This window comes from Salvia splendens, chromosome 15 (genome assembly GCF_004379255.2).
Source record: "Salvia splendens isolate huo1 chromosome 15, SspV2, whole genome shotgun sequence".
NCBI lineage: Eukaryota > Viridiplantae > Streptophyta > Magnoliopsida > Lamiales > Lamiaceae > Salvia > Salvia splendens.
Genome location: NC_056046.1, coordinates 19,016,025 through 19,036,950, shown reverse-complemented (window position 1 = coordinate 19,036,950; position 20,926 = coordinate 19,016,025). Strand labels below are relative to the sequence as shown.

The following is a 20,926-nucleotide window of genomic DNA, read 5'->3' as shown; positions in this document are numbered from 1 at the left end:
TTTTATCATTGGAAATAATTGCAAACATATCTTCCAGTCGTTGATTGTGTTCAACATTAGCACCAGAAGAACAGATAAAACTCATGAGAACAGATACAAACTCAAGATATTTTTAAAATAAATTTATCCATTAATTTAATATGGATGGTAATTAAAATCAATAATAAAAAAACATAAGTATATAATTATTATATTCATAAAAATTATTCAAATAAACAAAATAAAAGTAAAAAAAATAATAAAACATGATTAAAAGAATATCAATAACGCACCAATTTTTTTTGTGCAAAGCCTATGCCCCTCAAAAATCTTAATCTTAGTCTCCTGCTATAACTTTCTATTTAATCAAAATAATAATTGGGTAGAAATATAGAATTTTTATTTATAAAGAAAGTTGTAACTCTTGTAATAAAGATAAAATTATTTAAAAAGGACAGTATTGACTGATTTTTTTAACTAATAAACTTAAATAAATTAGGAATTTATGTAAATTTGTGGGAAAATTAAGGAGAAAAAAAGTTAATACTACATGGCTTAGAAAATTATTGGCAGGCGAATTAAATAAAAAAGCAGTATTAACGGCGAGTGACCAGAGGCAATCAATTAGATTTTTTACTTATAGATTTTCTAACCCAACAATCAATAGGAGTATTAACCACTCCTCAGCCCAAAAATCAATATTAACCTCTCTGTTCATCTTCTTCGTTGAGAATACATTAGCTCTTCTGCAACCCCTCCCCTTATCTATCTCTACTCTATTCTTATTAGTATTGTTCCTTTCTCCTCTTAGTTTTTGGAAAAGGCGGAAGGCTTCGGGTAGAGTTGGAGCTGGCTGTGGGGTCGGAGACGAAACTGCACCAGGTCAAAGGTCGAAGATGATATTTTCCGGCAGTGTTCGGTGGACCGCCGGTGGGGTCGACCGACCCCGCGCGACCCCACCTGGATCCGCCGATGCCCGCGGGTACGCGCACCCGACAAGTCAGGTACCCATACCTAGGGATGTCAGTGTAGCACGCAACCCGTGGGCTGACCCGAATAGCCCGCCAAATTTATAAGTTTAGGGTTGAAAATTTCTAGCCCGATAAAATAATAACCCGATTAGCCCGCACCCCGTTAGGGTCGAACTCGAAAACCCGACACTTCATTGATTAATTTTATAATATAGATAACTAAAAAGATAACTTTCAATTTTATATATTCAAATTATGTATTAAATTAATATTATTATAATAATTAATAAATAAATTAAAAACTTCAAATTCACTAAACTTTAAATTTCTAAAATATGCATTAAAATATCATGAAATATCTCAATATTTTAGTATTTGATCATGTTTATGTTTGAGTTTAAACATACATCTCAAATTTATCATAATTAAATATTTTACATTTCATGATATAACTAATTTTCATCACTAATTATTGGATTGATCGCATGTAAATTTTATCGATAGCAACCCGATTAACCCGCTTGGCTAGCCCGAAACCAGAGTTTTTAGGGTTAGGGTTGAACTTTTATAACCCGAAAGAAATCACAACCCGATTAACCCGCAACCGGAGTAGGGTTGACCCGAAATCCAATGGGCCGACCCGATTGACATCCCGGCCGTACCCGATTTTAGCCAAATTTGTTGTCCCAATACTCGCCCGCGCAACATATCGAGATTACCAGATACCCGTGTCGGGTATCCCTTACCCGACCCGAAACCCTAATAGAAAATTTGAAGAACCCTAATAGCTGACAAAGTTCCCTAATTTAATGTATTAATATCGATAGTGAGCTTTGAATAGATTGAAAATAAAAGTGATGGGACACTCTATAGATAGTTTCAGTGAGTTTTCAATTGTTTGTTCGTTGGAATATAAATATGTTCCAAAAGAATATAGAGCTAGTTCTGGTAATTTTTCAATTGTATGTTCGTTGGAATATAAAAATGTTCCAAAAGAACTCTTAGATTCTATAAAGCATTAATAGATGATATATGTCTAAAACTAATAATATCGGGTATTATCAGGATTAACGGCCGATACCCACAAAACTCTAAAACACATAACCCGATCCCGACCTATTTCCCGTTATCATCGAATAGCGGGTCGAGATGAGAATTACCCATTACCCGCTACCCATTTTGCCACTCCTAGCGACATTCATTGCACTCCGGAGGGGCGCGCCTAAGGTCGGCCCAAGTGGACGAGCCTACATCATAATTTGTGTTAGAGGGCGCGTTCGCGGGGCCCCTGCATTAAAAAAATAATAATTAAAAAAAAACCGTCAGCCCACCCTAACCACCCCCCACCTGATCCACCACCAAGCTCATTATTTTCATTCCTTTACAAAGTAACAATGTGTATGAATTAAATTGCAAGCAAAAATCAATATATGTGCTTCATTAATCAATTTTCATTTCTTTTTTGTATTACAATGTAACAATATGTATATGAATTAAATTGCAAGCAAAACTTAATATATGTTCTTCCTTAATCAATTTTCATTTCTTTTTTATATTACTATGTAACAATATGTGTATGAATTAAATTGCAAGCAAAACTTAATATATGTTCTTCATTAATCAAATCCACGAAGAATCATTAGCCATATCAATATAGGAAATTTGAGCTTATGTTTCTTGTTAGTTTCTTGAAATATACTATTGCTTCTGCACACAAATAATTCAGAAAAAAAAAGTCGATGAATAAGTAAATGAAAACGCTATTTACCAACAAAAAATAAATTTATAGTACAAAAATAATAGCTCATCAATGGCTCTACATGCATACTCCATATATAGTTATTTCAAGCCCTCTTTCTATGAGTCAAAATAGTAAGTTACTAACTTTACACCAACCACCATTTGCTTAGCCTGGTAAAAATTCAATGTCCATTCCCAAAAATCCATATAATGTAGAAAGAACAACTCGAAAATCGATCTACAGGAACGAGATCAGGTTCCGTCGGAAGCTGTTGTGGAATCTTGTCGGGTGCCGTGGTGTGAAGTTGAGGCCAAACATCTCTTTGTGGTGAGTCTGCCCATGTTCCGTCGAGTTCACCAGCTTCGCTACAAGGAATGCGCTGTCGGAAACATGGTCCATGTCGTCCGTCTTGGTCCATACACGGTAGGATAGCTGCAGCCGTCTAAGCTTGGTGTCGAGGTCGATGCCCCACTTCAGGAAGAGGCTCCCACGCTCTTGCTCGGACAGCTTCCTTGACATCCTCTTGCTCAGCATTCGCCTCTCCTCGCGAAGCGCCTTTAGGCTGTTTATATATAAGAAATGTCAGTTTTATTTTTAAAGGTAATTGTTTGGAAAAGTTCGCGAACTTTGACCTAATTTTGGGTTTAGACACGACATTTAAAAAATGGCCTCACTTTTCGATATGAAGCAAAATAGACAAGGTGATTATTGAAACTGTAATAATGGAGTGCTCATTTCAGTTGGAAGAAGAAGGCAGAAGTCGGTAAGCTCGGCTAGAAAGAAGTTCGGTAAGCTCGGCTAGAAAGGAGTTCGGTAAGCTCAGCTAGAAGGGAGCTCGGTAAGGAAGCTCGGTAAGGAAGCTCGGTAAGGAAGCTCGGCTTTGAGCTGGAATGAGCCGAGAAGAGAGTTCGGTCTTGAGCCGAGAAGGGAGTTCGGTATTGAGCCGAGAAGGAAGAAGCAACCAGTTCGGTCTGAGCCGAGAAGGAAGAAGCAGTTAGTTAGCCGAAGTGTAGCGGTTATTCTTCTTGTTTTCTTGATCCTTGTTGTAGTTAGTTAGTAGCAGTTGCTACTTGTTTGTAGAGCTTTAAATAGCTCATAACCGTGTATGTAGTTAGAGTAGTTTTAATCAATAAAGAGTTTTCCAGTTTCTCTCCAAGATTATCATCTTCAATACTCAAAGTGTGAGTGTGTGTGTTTCTGCATTGTGTGATCTCATACAACAGTGAGTGTGTGTGTGATCTTCTTGAGTGTATGAAAGCCTTGTGTGCGTAAATCCCAACAAGTGGCGCCGTCTGTGGGAAGGGATATTGAAGCTGATTTGCAGAGGATCAAACGGTTTCAGAGATGGCAGCAAGGCTTGATGCAGAAAAGTTCACAGGCAAGAATGATTATAGCCTGTGGAAGATGAAGATGAAGGCGGTTTTGATTCAACAAGGCTTGGCCGCAGTTCTTGCAAAACCAGAGGAGAAAGGAAAGGCTCCAGTGCTTGATGATAAAGCTCAGGCAAAGATGGAGGAGATGCAGCTCAAGGCACATTCTGCAGTGATTCTGTGCCTTGGAGATAAGGTCTTGAGGGAAGTTCAAGAAGCCAAGACTGCGGTGGAGATCTTGGACAAGTTAGATGAAGTTTACTTGGCCAAATCCTTGGCTAACCGGCTGTATCTCAAGAAGAGGCTGTATGCCTATAGTTTTTCTGGAGATAGGTCCATCATTGAGCAGCTAGAGGAGTTCAACAAGATCATTGATGACCTGGGATCTGTTGATGTCAAGATTTCAGATGAGGATAAGGCCATTCTCACATTGAATGCCTTGCCTAGCTCGTATGACCAGCTAAGTGATGCAATTATCTATGGAAGAGATAAACCTATCACCTATGCAGAAGTCTATTCAGCCTTGATGGCCAAAGAACTCCAGAAGACAGCCAACAGAGGCTCTGCAAGCTCCAATGTTCAAGCTGCAGAGGCCTTGAATGTGAAGAAGTTCAAGAAGCAGAACTTCAAGAAGAAGTTTGAGGGCTCTAAACCCTCAAGTTCTGATGCTCAGAAGGAAACCAGAGCTTGCTATTGGTGCAAGAAACCTGGACATTTGAAGAAAGATTATCATGCATGAAAGAGAAAGATAGCCTCTGAGGGACACAACCAATCTGATTGTGTGGAGAGTGTTGATCCCCCGGCTCAACTCATGAATATTAGTGACAGTGGGGTCAGTCATAGGTGGATTATGGACTCAGGGTGCAGCTTCCATATGTGCCCAAATAGGAGCTGGTTTCATGACCTTCAAGAAGCAGCCAGCACTGTGGTGCTGGGTAATAATCACATTTGTCAGATCAGAGGAATAGGGAAGGTAAAGCTAAGCCTACAAGATGGCTCTATAAAGATCCTAACTGGGGTGAGGTATATTCCAGAAGTGAAGAGGAATCTCATCTCATTGGGAATGCTGGAGCAGAAAGGGTTCACCATATTGATGAGTCAAGGAAAATTGTTTGTTAAATCTGGAGATGCAGTGATGATGGAGGCTGACAGAGAGCATATTCTCTATTATCTGAAGGCTAAGGCTGTTGATGGAGAAAGCAATGCAGTGTCAGATGATTCCATAATGCTATGGCACAAGAGATTGGGCCACCCAGCTGAAGGAAGCTTGAAAGAACTCATCAAGAAGGGTCTGATCTCTGGAGATTTCAACAAGATGAACCCCTGTGAGCAGTGTATACTTGGAAAGGCTAAGAAGGCACCCTATCCTACAGGTATTCACTCTTCTACAGCCCCTTTAGACTACATACATAGTGATCTTTGGGGGCCTTCACCGGTGTGTTCAACTGGTGGAGGAAAGTATTATCTAGCTATCATTGATGACTATACAAGGAAGTTGTGGGTATATATTCTTAAAGAAAAATCTGAAACACTCACAAAGTTCAAGATATGGTGTAAGGAGGTTGAGCTAGAGAAGGGTAGAAGTGTTAAATGCTTAAGAACAGACAATGGCCTAGAGTTCTTGTCTGCGGAGTTTGATCTGTTTTGTAAAGAGAAGGGTATGAAGAGGCATAGGACTGTTCCTGGTAATCCTCAGCAAAATGGTGTTGTGGAGAGGATGAATAGGACAATCCTAGAGAGGGTGAGGTGCCTACTTCTTGGTTCTGGTTTGAGCAGCAGGTTCTGGGGTGAGGCTGTGTATACAGCAGCCTATCTCATCAATAAATGCCCATCTACTGCCCTGAAATCTGAAACTCCTGATTACATGTGGTATGGAGCTCATAGTGACTACTCAAAGTACAAGGTGTTTGGGTGTGTGGCCTATGCTCATGCTAGGCAAAGCAAGCTTGAAGCTAGGGCTCTGAAATGTATTATGTTGGGGTATCAGAGGGGTGTTAAGGGGTATAGGCTCTGGTGTATTGAGCCCGGTAAGCAGAAGGTCTTGGTGAGTAGGGATGTGGTGTTCTTGGAGGATCAGATGCCATACCTGAAAGATAAGCTGGACTCCAGTGAAGATGAGGGTGATTTCTTCAAGGTGGAGCCTGTGGGGGTTGGCCTAGGAGCAGGTGGAGTTATTGACTCAGGGAGTGAGTCTGATTCAGATAAAGAAGAGGCTCCAACTCAGGGCAACCAGGCTGGTGAGTCTATATCAGACTCTATCAGAGACTATCAGCTTGCAAGGGACAGAGTTAGAAGAGAAACAAGGCCACCAACAAAGTTCTCTGATGTTGTGTATTATGCTCTGTGTGCAGCTGAAAGTATTGATGGCGCAGATCCACTCACATATAAAGAAGCTATGCAGAGTAAAGATAGAGAAAGATGGATTGAAGCCATGAATGAGGAAATAGAGTCTTTACTCAAGAACAAAACATGGATTTTGGTGGACAAATCCAAGCTGAGTACAGATGGTAAGGAAAGGAGGCTGGTAAGCTGTAAGTGGTTGTTTAAAAGAAAGATTGAGACCACTGATAAGGATAGAGTCAGGTTCAAGGCAAGGCTGGTGGCTAGAGGCTTTACACAGCAGGAGGGAATCGATTTCAATGAAGTGTTTGCACCTGTTGTGAAGCACACTTCAATTAGGATCCTATTGGCTGTGGTGAATCAGCTTGACTGGGAGCTACAACAGCTTGATGTGAAGACAGCCTTCCTAAATGGAGATCTAGAGGAAACTATCTTCATGGAACAGCCAGAGGGCTATGTGAAGATTGGAGAAGAAGGCAAGGTGTGCCTGTTACAGAAAAGTCTTTATGGACTTAAGCAAAGTCCTAGACAGTGGAATAAGAAGTTTGATGCACAGATGAAGAAGATTGGCTTCTCCAAGTCAGAATATGATGATTGCATTTACATCAAGAAGGCAGGCAAGACTCCCATTGCCTATCTATTACTCTATGTGGATGATATGCTACTTGCAGGGCCTTCTATGACAGAAATTCAGAAAGTTAAACAAGATCTGAAGTCAAGCTTTGAAATGAAGGATCTAGGAGAGTCAAGGAAGATCCTAGGCATACATATTCAGAGAGATAGAGGCTGCAAGAAGCTGTGGATGCTGCAAACTGACTATATTGAGAAAGTTTTGCAGAGATTCAAAATGGAAAATGCAAAAGCTGCATCAACTCCTCTGTCCCAGAGTTTTAAGCTTTCAAAGGAGCAGGCCCCTAAAACTAAGCAAGAGGCTGATGAGATGGAGGCTATCCCTTATGCTAGTGTGGTTGGAAGTGTTATGTATACTATGATTTGTACAAGACCAGATCTTGCTCATGCTATCTCAGTGACTAGCAGATACATGGCAGACCCGGGGAAGGAGCATTGGAATGCTCTTAAGTGGATATTGAGGTACATGAAGTCAACTAAGGACTGGGGGATTGTGTTCAATGGCTGGGAAGGTGAATCTGAGGAGGTTGTGCAGGGCTATTGTAATGCAGACTATGCTGCAAACCTGGACAACAGGAAGTCCCAAACAGGTTATCTTTTCACCATGTTTGGAACTGTAATCAGCTGGAAATCAGGGTTGCAAAGTGTTGTTGCTCTCTCAACAACAGAATCAGAGTATATAGCTCTCACTGCAGCTGTACAGGAGAGCTTTTGGATTCAGGGAGTGATTTCTGACTTTGGTTTTGACCAAAAGACAATGGTGATTCATTGTGACAGCAGCTCAGCTATGTGCTTGGCTAAACATCCGGGTTTTCATGAAAGGAGCAAGCACATAGACATAAAGTTGCATTTTATTCGAGATGAGATCGAAAAGGGGAGAGTGAAGGTGATTAAGATTAACACCTTGCACAATCCGGCTGACATGCTAACAAAGTCTCTAGGTAGAGACAAGTTTGATCATTGCAAGAAGTTGATCAATGTTTGTGCAAGAACTGAGATGAGCCCTCAGGTGGAGAATTGTAATAATGGAGTGCTCATTTCAGTTGGAAGAAGAAGGCAGAAGTCGGTAAGCTCGGCTAGAAAGGAGTTCGGTAAGCTCGGCTAGAAAGGAGTTCGGTAAGCTCAGCTAGAAGGGAGCTCGGTAAGGAAGCTCGGTAAGGAAGCTCGGCTTTGAGCTGGAATGAGCCGAGAAGAGAGTTCGGTCTTGAGCCGAGAAGGGAGTTCGGTATTGAGCCGAGAAGGAAGAAGCAACCAGTTCGGTCTGAGCCGAGAAGGAAGAAGCAGTTAGTTAGCCGAAGTGTAGCGGTTATTCTTCTTGTTTTCTTGATCCTTGTTGTAGTTAGTTAGTAGCAGTTGCTACTTGTTTGTAGAGCTTTAAATAGCTCATAACCGTGTATGTAGTTAGAGTAGTTTTAATCAATAAAGAGTTTTCCAGTTTCTCTCCAAGATTATCATCTTCAATACTCAAAGTGTGAGTGTGTGTGTTTCTGCATTGTGTGATCTCATACAACAGTGAGTGTGTGTGTGATCTTCTTGAGTGTGTGAAAGCCTTGTGTGCGTAAATCCCAACAGAAACATTTTAAGAACATAAGTTTTGGAGATGTAACCTTAGAGCCAGTGTGAGACATTGTCCGTTGACAATGGTGTTCTCGCCTCGAGCGAATTTCTCCTTGAGGAACTTCATCCTCCTTATCTCCACCTCCATATATACAGCATCTGAAGCATCGCCGCCTTGGAAGAGCATGAAGAAGTAGCTCCTGTGTATCAACGAGACGTTGCAAGCATGCCAGAGCTCGACTATCTCTTGTTGGAGCCTCCTGAACTCGACAGGCCAATTTGAAACACCTCTGCGCTCATCCACGATGGGATCCGAACCAACATCTTTAACGTGCCTCTTTGGAGATTCATCGGACTGCATTCATTACATGACATGTTATATGAATTTCTCTTCGTGTTGAGTAAATGGATGCGAGCTAAGAAAACGAGAAACGTTAGTTTTCTAAAAATGGTATGATCCTTAACAAGTGAAGAGAAAGAAAGCATAATATTCACCTGATTCTTGGAATGCATGTCTTGGGATGGATCGATCTCGATATCAAAAGTGGTGTCGGGTGAGCACTGGGAAGCCTTCCTTGATATTTCTCGAATGAATGGGGTAAATATCAGTGGAGACTGTTTCTTCTCAAAATCCACGTACCCTCGTTCTGATCCAATCGATGAAGTGATCTCACTAAAATTGAGCCAAGGCGAATTCAAGCCAGCAATCCTTGCTCTGCAGCTTCTGCTTTTAGTCAATTTGAAGAAGGTAGCTAAGGGTGAGTCTTGATCCAGACCACGTGTAGCATGAGATGAGAAATCCGGTGTGTAACTCGAGCTAAATTCTCTCGCTTCCTTGGATGGAGGAGACAACGAGCCTTTCTCTACGTGTTCCTGTGACTGCTCCTCCATTGTACAGTCATTCTCTTTGATCATTCCATTGTTTTCAAAAGAAGTTGATGATGATTCCACGGCTTGCGCATGTCCATTTCCATATACCTCAACTTGAGGGATTTCAGTGTTCTCTTCCGAACATACGGAATTGCCATTTGTAGCGCTCGACTCTTCAGTCTCAATGCAACGGACTTCCCTGCATATATCCTCCTCCAACGTTCCATTACTTTGCTTCTCGGTCTCCTCCCAACTGTGATCTGAGTAACTGTCGCTGGAATTTGAAGCTAAGATCATCGGTGATGCATTACCAAGCACGAAGCTCTCATCAAAATATGGAACTTTCACTATTTGACCATCTGAACTGGTCCTGCTGTGGCCCGGTGAACATGTTCTCGCATCACCATCCGAGGAGTGAGGTCTCTCCTCTTCTTCCATTTTACTGTCGGGTGATCTTTGTACTCGAAGGTGAGGGTACTCTCCCACTTCTACCTAGAGAAAAAAATCGAGAAAGAAGTGAACGCACGAAAAGGGAGGAACGGAAAAAAGCAAAGTTTGATACAAGAATTGTTACCTGTGTCAAGGACTCTTCATTTCCAATGATTTCTAACAAATCTTTCACTTGTGATTGAGCGACGTCTCTTTGCAGAATAACCTCATTTAATTTCTCCTCGAGCTAGAAGAAAGTGAAACACCGAGATAAGAGCTCACGTTTCAATGGTTAATGACATCAAAATTGTTTTCAAGAAACACACAAATGTTTAGTACCTTAGCAATTTGAAGATCTTTCTCTCTGAGCATCGAGGGATAATTTGGTGTGGAGATGTTGGATTGATAGTTTCTCAGCTCACTCTCGAGTCTCACTAGCTCCCGTTGCAAATACTTGACCAGAGCTTTGTCGGACATGACCACGTTAACTTGGGCGTTGGTGGCCACTTCCTTTGCACAGCTCGCAAACAGCAGAGTGTTTCTTGATTGCTCAACGTGGCTGCGTGCAGGGCTCATAGTGCAAATGATGGCGGTTCTAGCATTCCCCCCCAATGACGTTTGCAGGATCCGTGTCAGCTTAGAATCTCTGTAGGGAATGTGTCCGCCTCGGCCCTTGCTGCATAATGTCATGAATCAAACGGCAATAAATGAAACTTGGATGGGGGAAAATATATAAGTACGAAAGCGTGTATACCTTAGCTTGCGAATGACTGTTCCTAACGTCAGCAAACTGCGATTTATGTGGCAGCCTTCTTTTAATCTAGTCCCAGCCGAGTTAGCTTGAGATGCTCGTTCGCTTCCAGCCAGATCGACAAAATTCTATACATGATGAAGAAATAAATCGATTTCAATGAGACAAAAAGGCACAGCATTAGGAAGCTATTCACAATACATGCACCTATGTTTCCGTACCACAGCAGCTGCAAAAGCGTCAACGTTGTGACTGCCTGTAAACTCACGGGGCGAGCTTTCAACTGTCTGCAATAACGTAATTTGTCTCAACGAAAAATCATCTAAAACAGTCGACTTTAAAAGGCACTTAGATAAGTTAAAAACGAGCTTTACCAGTCGAATTATCTGGTGAGATCTGGAGCTGACTTCATTAAGGGATGTCTCTCCGATTTGCCTTTCGGCTGATTAAAAACGACAGAAGATTGAGAATCTAGATTCCACGCATCGACTGGCTTAGGAGTTGTTTCAACATTCCAAATTAGACTATATTTCTTACCTTCACATACAGACAGTAGCTGAATCACATGATCCCAGTCCCTTATAGTTTCCTCCGTGAGCTTCTCGACCACCGTCCCTCTCTAGCAAAAGCAAAAATGCTTCCTGTCAGGATATCTTGAATATATTCTCAAAAAAATGTGGGCCCAGAAAAGGGATTATTCACCTCTGGATCATCCAAGAGCCTTAGAGGTGTGCTGTCTACACTGAGGAGGTCCCGGACGGATTCATTGTAGATTTCCAAAGCAGAGAACTTCAACACGAAATCTCTTTCCGAATGCTGAAACATCACAGTTAGTTGAAGAAATAAGGTCGATTTACACCAAGAAGTTACACTGCATTTGCAAATGACAGAAAACAGAAAATTGGATTTTGACATTTTGGCATTACCTTCTGTATGTAATCATATATGTCGGCTATTGCATACTCGGTCACTCCAGTCATTGTAAACGTCTTCCCACTGCTTGTTTGCCCGTATGCAAAAACACTTGCTACACGAAAGTTTTTATCGTGGTTTAGTTCAGATTTGCACTGAAAGAGAATAAATGAAGAAGACCAGGCAAGAAATCGAAATGGGGATTAGACTCACAATTCAATCCACTAACAACTGAGATTGCAACGTTCTTGGCTGCTTTTTCGTAGACTTCCCTTGTCGAGCAATCAGGCTTAAACACCCTATCTATGCAGAAAAATTGGCAAAGAAACACATCATTTTCACCAGCTATTTCAAGCAACTATTTTCAGCATAAAAAATGAGATATACTAAAACATCATACACCAGATTTACAATTGAAATCCATAAATAAGGCAACATTCCCATTTATCATACAAAAAAAATCACAAAACAGGCAGATATAGCAACCTCATTGAACCCAAAAGCATCAATACAAATCTTGATCATCTTTTCATAAAACATGACCAAACTCAAACACACAAAATTCTTGAAATTACAAAACGCCATCAAAAGATCATCTTTTTGTAAAACATGATCAAACTCAAAACACACAAAATTCTTGGAAATTACAATAAAACCATCAAAGATCATCTTTTTGCAAAACATGGTTGAAACCCAAACACACAAAACTCTTGGAAAATTTAAAAAAAAATCATAAAAAAAGATCTTCTTTTAACAAACATGACTCAGACACACTAAATTCTTGGAAATTTATGAGCAACCATCAAAAGATCATCTCTTCACAAAATTGTGGGAAAAAATGCCAATATAAAACATCTCAAAACTATCAATAAACAGAATTTAAAACACTTGGGGGAAACTGCAACTCACCAAATTTGTAAGCAGTTGGATACATGGACCTATCCGAAGCAGAGACATTAGCATTCTTGTAAACAACAGTGTTGTCATTGATGCAATCCCAGTCTGCAGCATCATGTCTCGAGATCTCTCTCCCATTCAAAGGCCTCAAACGAACCGACACATTAATCCTCTCCCCATTGCCTCTCACCACCTCCTCTCCACCTCCAACAGACCCCATTTTCCACACCAAAACTCGTGGAAATCACACAATCATCTCATCCCCCCCCCCCAGAAAAATGGGGGACAGAACATAAGCTTTCAAAACACTACAAGGAAAAAAAAGAGAGAATTTTTTTGGGAGCAGCCAATGATTAAAGTCAGCTGAAAATGCTGCAAGGAGTCAATGGAAATATACTAAAACTAACTACTTCTCATCAATCATACATACAGTGAGAAACCCCTTTTGTCTCATGCATTGAATTGGGGATTGTTATGCAATTTACTCGGGCAAAGGGGTTGTGTTGTGTGGTCCATATCTACAGACTGTCAAAACTCAAATGTCTTGATTCTCATGAATGTTTCCCAAGTCAGGGGCTGAAAACTTGAAATAATCTCTGGTTTAGGTTGAATGTATGTCATGTTTAAGGATCAAGATTCAATTTTTACCTGAAAATCCGAGGAAAATATAGGAGTATGATTTTTCCCTTTCTTTTTCGAACGGGCCTTTGTCAAGGAATGTTTGTTTTTTACAAGAAAATGTGGCCCTTTCTCTCTTCTTGCAGAATCCTCAGCTCCCTCTTCCCTCTAGAGAAGGGAGAGAGAGAGAGAGAGAGAGAGAGAGAGAGGCTATGAAAACCATGAAAAAGACTGTAAAAAATTGGTCTTATATTTTAGTGAATTTTTGTTAACGTAAGCAACGGTTAAGAATAATCCATCTAATAATCCTCGAACTAATGTTTCGTTACGTGTGTGGATTTGATGTGAATAATATCTCTAATATTTTTAGTCTCGAATTTTGAGTGAAATGTATTGGATCGATTCGAAATGTTTGTTTGGAAAACGATTTGATGAATAAGAATTAAGGTTAAATTAAAAAAAAGATTAAAAAGATTATGAATTTTAGGATGTATTGACTAAATTTTGTAGGATTGGACTGTCGTTAGACACGTGTGTCCAGACATGATTTATGATACAACAATGTTTAAGTATTAATTTCTGTACTGACTTTTTTCACCTTTATATATACTTTTTTTTTAACTTTTTGAATAATGTTAATGAGAATGATGGACCATTGGAAAAATTGCCCCAGGAAAATGATAGTCATATTTAATAGTACTACTAATTTGATAGTTATATTTAATATATTAAAGTTTAATTTGTTGGTATAGGACTTCTCGCAATCAATTTTAATTTCAAGAATGAAATGTGGTCCTGCTTTAGTTTTAATATAGCATATGTTTAATTTTGATTATTTGATTAATAATTAAATGGAAGGTGCACGGTGGCTATCACAATAGTTATAATAGTAGTATTATTTTTAAATTTACATGTCATATGTATAAAGTAGTAATATAAATATGCTTATGCTTGCTGATAAATTAAATATGAAATGCTTGCTATTTAATTTATTAATTGACTTATAACATAACATTTTCTTTTAACACTATACAATAATCATCCCGAAGAATGACTAAGCAAAATATGTTTCATACGTTTCTTAGCGGAGTAGTTTATTTATACTCAACCATGCACCATTAATATAGAATACTGAAATTCCAAAAAATAAATCGTTTTGAAATAGTAGGGATAATTGTCTTTCTCATAAATTTGTATATAGCTAATAATAGGCTGCACATGGCATCCTTATAGTTCTTTTATTATAATCATATCACTGGGCCATGTACTTAAATTCAATAACGATTATCATATTTAATCAATATTGATGATAGAACTTAAATAAAGAAATGAATTCTAAAAACCATGTTTACTTGAATTTCTTAAATGTATCTTTTTAGATCGTTTGTTTTCTTTTCTATTATCATATAGTTTCTTCTTCTTTTTTCAATTTTGAGAGCTTCATTAATAATTTAATACTAACATTTTTATTAGAAAAGTTGGTAAGTAATCTTTTTCCAAACTACAAAGGAGGACCCTAACAATTCCTGAGTCGCCGAAACCTGTATTGATGGAAATTGTGGAAGAATATAGATAATAGAAATTGAGACGTGTTAAAAATAAGAAGGAAATGTGGATTAAAGAGAAATAATATAGTTAAATTAATTTTAAAAACTTCAAAAAAAATAAAAATAAAAAATCTTAAATCTTACGGCAATTGCAAGTGCCATGCGGCGACATGCAAATCAACCGTGTAGGGGTAGGGGGCGATTTTTCGGACCGGCCGACGAGACTGCATTTTGAATGTAGAGCATCATTGACCCCTGCCCGGTTTCAGGTCCCAAGTCTCCTCCATGTCATCATTCCTCTGCAGTTGCCGTCCGGGTTGTGGCCTGCAGAGTTAGAGCAGTTGAGGCGGGCCGCAACTAATAAATGACACTATTCACAACATCGACTTATTTTACGTGTAAAAATTGAAAATGTTGAACAATTATAACACGAGAAATTCATTCTTAATTCGAAATTAATAAATTATAAACTAAAAAACTAAAAATTATAATATAAAAATAAATGCAAAAAAAAGCAAAAAAAATTAAAAATTAGAAAATTGATGTCGCCCCTCTCCCTCTCCCTCTTCTTCATCTTCCTCCCTCTTCTTCCTCTCCCCCTCCCTCTTCTTCCTCTTCCGAACCGTAAAAATTCAGAAATTGGTGAACAGTAGCGGCCCGAACCCCCTCCAACCGAAAGCTCCATCGCCCGCCAGGCCGGAACTCCGTCGCCTCCAACGCGCGTCTCGGGCCGTGACTCGCGATTTGCGGCCCGGCCCCTTGCATTAACGATGCCCTAAGTAATCCTTTTGTCCACAACGATCTGATTGGCATTTTTACTTCCACCAATAGTGTTGTATTTTTATTTTTGAACATATACAAATTCAAACACCTATGTTTTAGTAGTATTAAGTGTATTTCAAATTTGGTCCCTGAAATACTCCCTGAGTTCCACAATAGAAGTCACTCTTATTATGGGCACGAGTTTTAAGAAATATAAGAATAGTAGGTTAAAAAAGTTAATGGAATATAAGATTCACTTTTTTATATTACTTTTATAATAAAATGTGAGTTAGTGAAATGTGAGACCTACTTACCATTTACGGTAAAAAAGAAGTGTGACTCTTATTGTGGGACGGGTCTAAATGACAAAGTGTGTCTCTTATTATGGGATGGAGGGAGTATATTTTCACATTTTAGGTCCCTAAACTAGAAAAAATATAGCTAGAGATCTCTGAAACAGAAAAAATTATTACTTTAAGTCCTTAATTTCCATTTTTATCTTGAGCCATGCATAAATAAGTGTATTTTAGCTTTCTCTCCCTCCTTTTCTCCTCTTGTCATAAAATATCGTTTTGATTAAAAATGAATATTCCCACTTAATCAATTTTAATATGTAAAGTGAATTATAAACGTATATAATTCAATACTTTGATAATGTGCAAGTGTAATTTAATAAATGTATATAATTTTATATAATATTATTCGACAAAGTAAAATGACATTGAAATTTAAAGAAAATAACATAGAATTTAAAGAGGAAAGAGATAAAAGAAGACGTGTGAGAAAGAAAGAAAAAAAGAAATGAGAGAAAAAAGACTAAAGAAAGTTTTTATTCCTTTTTAGAGTTTAAGGGTAATAAATGATACTCCCTCCGTCTCCTCTGTAGTAGAAGCGTTTTATTTTGAGTGTAGAGAGAGTAAAATAAGAGAGAATAAAATAGATAAGAGTCTTCTCTATATTATTCTATCCCTTACGTTACTTTTTTTATACTTTAACTATTTATCATTATTTTTCCAAAACGAGTGCTGAAAATGAAACGCCTCTATTGTAGAGGGACGGAGGGAGTATTTTTTTTTTAATTTAGGGACTTGTAGCAATATATTTCCAAATTTAGAGAACTTAAATGTGCAAAGTGCAATTTCAAGATGATAAATTTGAAGTTCACTCTTTTATTTTTATTTTTATAGGGTAAAGGGCACAAATCAATACTTATTCAACATCTATCAACACTTTTATGGCACACATATTCTTTTAAAACTTATACACTTCTTTCATATTATATTTTTTATAGGTGGAGAGACTATTTATTTGTTTTTAATTTTTATACGAAATGTTAGAGTTATCTGACTTTATTTTTTTTATTAGGGGTATGTGTGTCACAACCTCAAACATTATGGATTAATGAGACAATTCACTTCTTACTAAAACACTCACCAAATCCAATTTGAGACGCTATTTACGACAAACGAATGGGGCTCTTCATAAGCGCATCATTATTATCAAGTTTTGTTCAAAACCAATTATTCTTTTCCCATAATAAATGAATACTAACCACTCATTCCCTCAATTATGAAAGCACTCATCCATTAATCATATCTCAATTTTAAAAATAGAAAATAATAATAGTAGTAGTAATAATATCCAACATTTATAATGTAACATGATATGTTGTTGTAAACAAAGAAAAGCTGCTAAAAGAAAAAAAGTTTTGTAGGGTGGGGACAAAATTTCTATTTTTGACCAAAAAATGGCTTTACAATCCATGTGCATGTGTTAATGCTGTAACACTACACATTATTTCGCCTGAAACCTAGTGCGTGAAGGGTCGTCATAGCTATAAAGTTTTTTTTTTCTTCCGTTCCATAAAAATATAGTCATAGCTATACGGTTAAGTCAAGTGACATTCTCTCATTGTAATGCTCGGGACAAGAGTATAGACAGGGACGGATCCAGGAATGTAAATGGAAGGGGGCAAAATTATATGTATAGGAAATTTGAGAATCTAAGAAGGGGCAAATATAAAGAAATTTTAAAATTTTTGCAAAATTATTAAATAAAATAGTATATATCAATATATTTGAGGAGGGGCATTTGCCCCACCTAGTAATACATTAGGTCCGTCCCTGAGTATAGAGTAATCGTTAGTGCATACACTATTTGAATGTTGATTTATTGTATTCTAGTTAACTTTTATGTTTTAGAATTTATAAATTTCTTTTATCATTAATCTACACATTCTTAATTACGAATTGATTATTAATCTTGGTAAGAAATGTGTTTTAGTGAGGTTAATTTGGCTCAACTGCAATTTATATACACATTATTGTATCAAACAAAAAGTTAAATTACCGTTATTTTTTTAACTTCAGTACCTAACACACTCGTACTCTCTATGTCTTATAATAGATGTTACAATTTTCTTTTTAGTATGTTACATAAAAGATATCGCATCTCCTAAAATCTTGTGCATTACTGAAGTGTGACATTGATACGGGTCTTCTATTAGTATTAATTAGTTTAGATATATTAGGGATTTGCATATCTTTTCTTATATTTGTTTCTTGTTCCCTAATCTAGTATTCTAGTATTATAAATAGGATAGATTGTTATCTTTTTATTCATTCAACCCATTAATGAAATCAGTATTTCGCCCAACTTGGCTTGAATCACAAAATTCTATTTCTCTATCGCTGCCGACGAGAACCTCTCTCGCGCCCAACACCCTCTCTGCCGGATGTCTTCGCCGACCCAAACCTCTTGGGCTCTTGACGACTACGGTCTCTGTTTCTTGATTTTGTGTGGAATTCGACGTTAAGGAAGGCTACCCTTAACAGACATCTATTAAGAGATGGAGAGAGTACTATATCTATATTATAGAAACTTTTTCTTTCTATCTTTATTTCTTTATCAATTTTGTATTAAAACTAACACACTTTTTCTTTCTATGGCTCTTTCTTTTTTTTTTCATTAATTTTGTATTAAAATCTATATCATTGTGAAAATCTCTATTATTAAAAAACGGAGAGAATATAAAGCACATTTTAGGTTTTTGAACAATTGTGATTTAATCTTGAGTAAAGGTCAAAATTGGTCCTGAACATATGCACATTTTATCATTTTGGTCATAAACATTATCTTTTGAATTTTTTGGTCCTGGACATTTCAAATCGGATCACAATTGGTCATCCGTTAACAATTCCATTAATATTTAACAGTCAACGATTTTAATCACAATTTTGACCAACTTAAATAATTTTTAATTATTTAATCATCAAAAATAATTTTTAATAAAATCATAAATAATATGATTATTTAAAAATTGTTTAAGTTGTAATAAATAATTTATGATTTTTTTATGATAAACACAATTTTGACCAACTTAAATAATTTTTAATTATTTAATCATCAAAATTATTATTTTTAAATAAAATCATATATAATTTAATTATTTAAAAATTGTTTAAGTTGTAATAAATAATTTATGATATTTTTATGATAAACACAATTTTGACCAACTTAAATAATTTTTAATTATTTAATCATCAAAATTATTTTTTAAATAAAATCATAAATAATTTTGTTATTTAAAAATTGTTTAAGTTGGAATAAATAATTTAATTATTTAAAAATTATTTAATTATTTCTAATAAATAATTTATGATTTTATTAAAAAAAATAATTTTGATGATTAAATAATTAAAAATTATTTAAGTTGGTCAAAATTGTGATTAAAATCGTTGACCGTTAAATATTAACGGAATTGTTGACGGAGGACCAATTGTGATCCGATTTGAAATGTCCAGGACCAAAAAATTCAAAAGATAAAGTTTAGGACCAAAATGATAAAATGAGCATATGTTCAAGACCAATTTAGACCTTTACTCTTTAATCTTTTCAGTCTCTAGACAATTTACTAGCATTATTGGTCACTGGTATGGTATAATCATGTTTGGAGGAACTTTGGCACTAATTTTCAACATTTTCACTTTTAGCTATTTTTAACTTGTGGCAAAATTATTCATCGACTATATATCTATTAATATGCAGATTTCAAGGGGTGCCTGAAATTATATTAAATACTTTATTGGTTAGTGATTTTGGTTTAAGTCAATTTTCACTTTACCTTTTTTTCTTTTTTCCATCATTTTTCTCTTTTCATATACATTAATATTAATCTGAAATCGAATTAAATTTAAAATTACTCCTTTGATCCATAAATAAATGTCTCATTTCCGGTCGGTTTTAAGATATTGGTTGACTTTATAAAAGAAAGTGATAGAAAAACTTAATGGAATGTGAGTTCTACTTTTATATACTGGTTTTATAAAGAGTGAAATATGCAAATGGTCTGTGAACTATGCGTTTCGCACCCAAACGGTCTCTGAACTTTAAAAATATCGTGGGTAGTCCCTTGATTAAGGTGTAATCACATTCATGTTTCACTATTCATCACAATTTTGTCCAAAAATGCCCCCCAATGCATGAGTGGTATTTTTGGACTTTTACATCTAGGTAATGGAATATGATAATTTCTCTATATATCTGTCTAGTATTGGATATGATATTTTCTTATCATTTGAGTGTCTAAAATGATACTTTTCACTTCATTTTTTCGATTACTTTATGCCATATCTTATTTCTCTCTCTTTCTCTAAAACTTTTAAAAGTAAAAAATAAAAATAAAAATACTATGATATTCATAAATATATTAATTATAAAAATTAAAGTTATAAATTTATTATCCAAATAAGATGTAGCTAAATTTAGTTTTGATTGTGATTTGATTATATTTTTAATATTAAAAAGCACAAATTTAGGATTAATTAAATATTAAAAATTTAGAGTTAATTAAAAAAAATAAATTTTTAATATTAAAAAATAATCAAAATCACAATGAAATTAAATTTAGCTAGAAATTATTTTGATAATTAATTTATAATATTAATTTTATAATAAATATAATTAAGAATTTCATAGTATTTTTTATTTTTATTTTATAATAGTTTGAGAGAGAGAGATGATTTAACATAAAGTGATTGAAAATGTGAAGTGAAAAATATCATTTCAGGTATTCAACCTATAGGATAATATCATATCTAATACTACTAGAGAGAAATAGAGAAAATATCATATCTAGTAGATATGATAGTCCAAAAATGCCCTCCATGCGTTTGGGGGTATTTTTGTTGCAGATTTGTAATGAGTGGTAAAATAGTATCATGAAGTGAGTTAATGGTGATAAGGTCCACTTGCTAAATATACTAAAAATAAAATGAGATATTTATTGATGGACGGACCAAAAAGGAAAAATAAAACATTTAGTGGTGGCCGGAGTGAATATAAAATATTAGTAGTGACTAAATTGAACTATATGATTATGTTAGGAGTAATTACACCCACTACTAGAAAAATGAGCTGTTCTCACACTTACAATATGACACTTCATAAAAGATGTCAACATATATATCCAATAATCACATCAATGTTTCATGGCATTTATAATATCTATTATTGCTGCATTTTAAATAAATGTCAAAACAGGATTCACTTAA

The 20,926-nt window shown here is 36.2% G+C and overlaps 1 protein-coding gene and 1 pseudogene across 6 annotated transcripts; one reads left to right on the top strand and one right to left on the bottom strand.

Moving 5' to 3' along the window:
• The first annotated feature begins 2,098 nt into the window (after positions 1-2,098).
• LOC121769648 lies at positions 2,099-2,240 on the top strand (annotated as a pseudogene).
• A 473-nt stretch (positions 2,241-2,713) lies between these two features.
• Positions 2,714-13,283, bottom strand: LOC121768666 (kinesin-like protein KIN-7E). Of its 6 annotated transcripts, none has more exons than XM_042165205.1 (14): positions 12,878-13,283; positions 12,460-12,755; positions 11,764-11,853; positions 11,565-11,665; positions 11,341-11,454; positions 11,176-11,257; positions 11,013-11,080; positions 10,860-10,925; positions 10,642-10,766; positions 10,227-10,563; positions 10,033-10,134; positions 9,084-9,950; positions 8,639-8,943; positions 2,714-3,253 (listed from the first exon to the last, which is right to left on the bottom strand). In XM_042165205.1, exons 2-14 carry the CDS (start codon positions 12,665-12,667, stop codon positions 2,929-2,931), a joined length of 2,790 nt encoding a protein of 929 aa, XP_042021139.1. In that variant the 5' UTR covers positions 12,668-12,755; positions 12,878-13,283; the 3' UTR covers positions 2,714-2,928. The 6 variants fall into 6 exon arrangements, with proteins under 6 accessions (XP_042021139.1, XP_042021140.1, XP_042021138.1 ...); XM_042165206.1 differs by having other exon boundaries at positions 12,460-13,030; positions 13,096-13,283; XM_042165204.1 differs by having other exon boundaries at positions 12,460-13,023; positions 13,096-13,283.
• Between the last annotated feature and the right edge of the window lie 7,643 nt (positions 13,284-20,926).